We start from the raw sequence: 5,856 nt of genomic DNA, 5'->3' as shown, positions 1-5,856 counted from the left end.
AAGTAGCCGAGCAGAGATCGTATGTCATGAGAAGATTATCTGCATCCCGATGGTGAATGAAGAGACGACTGTGATTCATGGGGAGAAGCATGATACGCCTCTACGGATTATAAGTTGTTTGAAGGCCCGAAAGTTTTTGCGGAAGGATGTGTTGCCTTCTTGGCTCACGTTGTTGATAAAGAAGCCGAAGAACCGAAGCTCGAAGATATCCCTGTAGTGAGGGAATATCCTGAAGTCTTCCCCGAAAACTTGCCAGGATTACTGCCCCAACGACAAGTCGAGTTCCGTATTGACTTGGTTCCAGGCGCCGCGTCTGTAGCCAAGGCACCCTACTGACTTGCGCCTTCTGAGATGCAAGAGTTGTCGACGCAGCTTCAGGTGCTTTTGGACAAAGGATTCATTAGACCAAGCTTCTCGCCTTGGGGAGTTCCAGTCCTATCTGTCAAGAAGAAGGATGGTAGTTTCCGTATGTGCATTGACTATAGAGAGCTGAACAAGTTAACCATCAAGAATCTGTATCCTTTGCCAGGGATTGATGATCTGTTCGATCAACTTCAGGGTTCGAGTTACTACTCCAAGATCGATCTTTGATCAGGTTATCACCAGCGGCGGATTCAAGAAGAGAGTATACCGAAGACTACCTTTAGAACTCGTTATGGACATTATGAGTTTCTAGTGATGCCGTTTAGGTTGACAAAAGCGCCAGGAGTATTCATGGACTTGATGAATCGAGTTTGCAAACCATATCTTGATAAATTCGTGATTGTATTTATCGATGATATTTTGATCTACTCACAGATGAAGGAAGAGCATGAGCAACACCTTAGAGCTTTTTTCGAGTTGCAAAAGAAGGAGAAACTTTACGCTAAGTTCTCAAAGTGCGAGTTTTGGTTGCGTGAGGTACAATTCCTCGGTTACGTGGTAAACGAAGATGGAATCCATGTGGATCACACTAAGATCGAGGCGATTAAGAATTGGGAAACTCCGAAGATGCCAACCGAAATCTGACAGTTTCTAGGTTTAGCAGGGTATTATCGTAGATTTATTGAGGATTTTTCTAAAATCGCTCAACCGCTGACCTCCCTTACTCAAAAGGATAAGAAGTATGAATGGGGAGATAAACAAGAAGAAGCCTTTCAGCTGCTGAAGAATAAGCTTTGCGATGCACCTATTTTATCCCTACGCGAAAGCACCGACGACTTCGTGGTATACTGTGACGCCTCGCGTCAGGGATTAGGCTGTGTGCTGATGCAGCGACAGAAGGTTATCGCTTATGCTTCACGCCAATTGAAGGTTCATGAGAAGAATTACACCACACATGATTTGGAATTAGGCGTAGTGGTGTTTGCTTTGAAGATTTGGCGGCATTACCTTTATGGTACCCGGTGTACGATCTTTACAGATCATAAGAGCCTTCAGCACATATTCGATCAAAAAGAGATTAACATGAGATAGCGACGATGGGCTGAGTTGTTAAATGATTATGATTGTGAAATCAAATATCATCCGGGAAAAGCGAATGTGGTGGTAGATGCCTTAAGTCGAAAAGAAAGGATCAAGCCCATAAGGGTTAGAGCTTTAGAGATGATCGATCATTCAGAAAGACCTCCCATTGCAAATTCGTGCTACACAGAGAGAAGCTCTTAAGAAAGAGAACTTAAAGGCTGAATGTCTCAGTGGGATGGAGAAAAGATTGGTACGCAACAAGGAAGGAACCTTGTATTTTATGGAACAAATTTGGGTTCCGCTTTTTGGTGGCCTTAGAGATGTTATTTTCAATGAAGCTCATAAATCGAGGTACTCGATCCATCCAGGATCGGACAAGATGTACCAAGATTTGAAGGATTACTATTCGTGGCCAAGACTTAAGGGCGATGTGGCTACTTATGTCGGGAAGTGTTTGACTTGTGCCAAAGTGAAGGCTGAGTATCAGAAGCCTTCAGGTCTTTTGTAGCAACCCAAGATACCCATGTGGAAATCGGAGCAGATCTCAATGGATTTCATAACGAAGTTGCCCAAGACACCCAGAGGTCATGACACGATTTGGGTAATCGTGGACCATTTGACAAAGTCTGCGCACTTTTTACCGATCAGAGAAAAGGATAACACAGGTAAGCTAGTTGAGCTGTACCTATGGGAGATAGTCGCACGTCATGGAGTGCCTATCTCGATTATATCAAATAGAAATGAGAGATTTGTGTCAAGGATTTGGCAATCCTTCCAAGAAGCGTTTGGTTCTCAGTTGAATCTGAGTACTGCCTTTCATCCACAGACGAACGGTCAAAGTGAGAGAACAATTTAGACGCTTGAAGATATGCTACGTGCTTGTGTAATGGATATGGGTGGTAGTTGGGACACTCACCTACCTTTGGTTGGGTTCTCCTATAACAACAGCTACCATACAAGCATTCAAGCTGCACCGTTCGAGGCTCTCTACGGACGCAAGTGTCGATCGCCGTTATGCTGGGCAGATGCAGGCGATAGACAGCTGGTTGGTCCCGAACTGGTCCAAGAGACGACTGATAAGATCATGCAGATCCGAGAGCGCATCAAGGCGGCTCGTGATCGTTAGATGAGCTATGCGGACCAAAGACGAAAACCTTTGGAATTTGAAGTGATATGGTTTTGTTGAAAGTTTCACCTTGGAAAGGTGTGGCACCCTTTGGGAAGCGTGGTAAGTTGAACCCACGATTTATCGGACCGTTCAGAATCCTGGAGAGGATTGGTTCTGTAGCATACAAGTTGGAGCTACCAGCAGAACTTAATGGCGTTCATGATACATTCCATGTATCTAATCTAAAGAAAAGTTTAACACAAGAAACAGTGGTTATCCCTGCTGATGAAGTTCACATTAACGACACACTCCACTTTACCAAAGAACCTGTTGAGGTTACTGATTGGAAAGCTAACAAGACTCGGAGAAGTAGTGTTAAACTCGTCAAGGTTCGATGGAACGTACGTCACGGCCAAGAGTTTACTTCAGAACATGAAGACCGCATGAAAGCTAAATACCCGCATTTGTTCCCCAATTCCCCTGCAGCTAGTAGTAAAGCTTAAAATTTCGGGACGAAATTTTCTTAACAGGGGGAGAATGTGACAACTGTCAAAATTCCAGGTATCCGTACAACTATTAAACCATGATTAGTGCTTAATGATTGTGCTGAATTACAATTAATGACTTGAATGGCCTTCTGATTATTACTATGATACATACATGTGCATCACATATTGCTTAATGTCATATCATTATTGCATGAGAACTTTATTGACTCAAATGATGCACGAAACATAATTAGCATAGTTATCAGACAAATCAAAAAATTGTTGGTGCATCCAAGAATTAGATACATGGAATGTATCATGAACGCCATTAAGTTCGAGTCTTGATTAGGATTAGTCAGTTTAGAGCACGGAATCCAAGAATCATGTAATTGTAAGTGATTTCGCTCGATATGACATCTTGTCATTTCAAGCAAAATCACATAATAGCTTGATTCCGCTCGAACTAGGTTAGCTGCTGATTCCGCTCATAATCATTGTTTGTGATTCCGCTCATATTGAATGTGTAACATTCAAGCGGAATTAGCACACTATATATTGTGACAACTCGAGTTTTCGACCTTCACTTTCACATTAAATGCACATTGACTTTGACTGTTAGTATTTGATTTATTGACTTGTAACTGCACACGTTATGTTATAATGAAACGAATTGTGTTTGCTTGGTTTTGTGTTTGATTGTATATGTATTACATGTGACTTATCAGAAAACTTAGTCTTAAACTGTTAACTCTTGAACACCAACTCGACGAAACACAAGTGTGTTTCGCCAAGCACATCTCAACGGATCAGGATTGTGATTCGCCAAGAACCATTAGACGAAACAAAGCCTGTTTCGTCGGCCCAGTCTCGTCGAGGCCCAATAAGGGCCCAACACGTTACGTAATTGCATATGTACCGAACTCTCTGTTCATTCGTCACTTTTATCAAAACTACCGAAACCCTAGAACTCCCTTGCTCTGTGACGGCGATCTCGCATACCCGAAGCCCCGAACCGATCTAGTTGCTTCCTTGTTCTTTACGGTTAGTGTTTTTCTATGTGTGAGTGTTTGTTTATATCATCCATTACTGTTCTTGTTTGTAACCATGAAGAATCATGCTAGATTATAACCGTGTTCATGTTTTGGTTGATGATTTTGACTAGGCTATGGTCTATAGTGTTGATTTAGTGTTGCAAAACTTATTGATGTATACGGAATGAATACGCGTTACATGTTATGAATCTGTACATAGTTATACGCTGCTGATTTTGTGTTAAATGGATGATGATGTGCGGTATTGATCGATTTCTTTATGATAATGATTCCATATGTTTCTGGGTAATGATTGCTGTATGAGGATTAGATGATGATTATGTGATCAACGATTGTATGGTTGAACGTTGTTAACGGCTGTTAGAATGATTAGGGTTTTCTGTGATGATTGCGTAACTGACATGTTGACGTAACTGCTGCTTGACAAATTAGGATGTTTGGCGAATTAGGATGTTTGGCGAATTAGGATGTTTGGCGAATTAGGATGTTTGGCGTAATAGAATGTTGACGAATGTGAAGGCTTGACGGAATGGAACTCTTGACGAAACAGGAATGTGTTTCGCCAAGGAATAATCAACGAAATAGAATTTTGATTCGCCAAAGGGTCGTTGACGAAACACAAGTGTTTCGTCAAGCATGTGTTTCGCCAGTTATGTGATTCGCCAACTTCTGTTTCGCCAACTTGAATACTTGCATAGTAACCTGATTTAACATTGTTAGAAGTCAACTGAGATATTTAACTGCTGTTAAGTGACACACATGACTTATATGAATTCGAATGCGTACAATGTGCTACTTGGTGATCATCGATGCATTGTCCTTTGTGATTACACATACGTGCCAACTTTGTGAATAACAACTGATCATATACATATACGTACCGTAGGACTTGACTGATTGTTTGTGAGCACTTACTGTAACATACCGAGCAAATCAAGGTGAGTTCATTGCATTTTCTCAAGCATGCGTCCCGGTGGTTTGGGACAACTGGTAAACATTTGGAAGGGAAACTTTGGGTAAACAACTTAATCGGTTTTGGTTATTGAACATGGGATCTATCATCGGATTGCCTGGAGGGCAATGGGGGTAATTAGTTGATAGCGCTATTAGGTGGGAAACCTCACACCGGGCTGTAAGGACGGGCGTGAACTAATTATCTGGGTATCGCTATGGTTGTTAGAGGCACACTCCTCGGATACATATGGGCACACTCCCTAGGGTATCTAGCGAAGACAACATAGCATCGGTCGTTAAGGGGTACACACTCCCCGGATACATATGGGCACACTCCCTAGGGTATCTAACGTGAACGACATCGTATCACAACACTAAATCACGTTAACATGCATCTGGTAACAAAACACGTTAACAAAACCTTGAACTCACCAGCGTAGTCTGACACACTTGTTTGCATGCTTGTAGGTCGTTAACCTTGGAACATGGACTTGCTATCTGGGAGTGCTGGAGTGGTCATGGATCGAGGCTTTCGGATTATCTTACATTTGATACATTGGTTTTAAGTGTTATTATGAAACATTTGCTAAACGATTTATTACATGCTTCCGCTACACAATATTTTGGGAATTGATAATATGTTGACATTTCATTTCAGTAATCAATGACATGTTTTATTTAAGTATTTACCATTGGTTCAATGTGATTGGTGGCTCGAACTCTGATGCGTAACACGCCTCGCGGGGTTTCCGCAGGTGGGATTTTGGGGGTGTTACAGTTTGGTATCAGAGCCACAGGTTATAGTGAA

At 41.9% G+C, this 5,856-nt stretch overlaps 1 protein-coding gene across 1 annotated transcript; it reads left to right on the top strand.

The window, feature by feature from the left end:
* The first annotated feature begins 678 nt into the window (after positions 1-678).
* On the top strand, positions 679-2,572 carry LOC110942914. The gene is made up of 3 exons (XM_022184677.1): positions 679-900; positions 1,634-1,797; positions 2,395-2,572. Exons 1-3 carry the CDS (start codon positions 679-681, stop codon positions 2,570-2,572), a joined length of 564 nt encoding a protein of 187 aa, XP_022040369.1.
* The last annotated feature ends 3,284 nt before the right edge of the window (positions 2,573-5,856 follow it).

The sequence above is a fragment of the Helianthus annuus genome, chromosome 5, assembly GCF_002127325.2.
Source record: "Helianthus annuus cultivar XRQ/B chromosome 5, HanXRQr2.0-SUNRISE, whole genome shotgun sequence".
Lineage (NCBI taxonomy): Eukaryota > Viridiplantae > Streptophyta > Magnoliopsida > Asterales > Asteraceae > Helianthus > Helianthus annuus.
This window is presented reverse-complemented; position numbering and strand designations above follow the sequence as displayed.

Excerpts from the sequence above, each read along its gene's own strand:
- LOC110942914 (XM_022184677.1), top strand. The coding sequence starts at position 679 with ATGCCGTTTAGGTTGACAAAAGCGCCAGGAGTATTCATGGACTTGATG. Across the intron at positions 901-1,633 it reads GCGAGTTTTGGTTGCGTGAG|AGAGAAGCTCTTAAGAAAGA; the intron begins GTACAATTCCTC and ends CGTGCTACACAG. Across the intron at positions 1,798-2,394 it reads AATGAAGCTCATAAATCGAG|CTACCATACAAGCATTCAAG; the intron begins GTACTCGATCCA and ends CTATAACAACAG.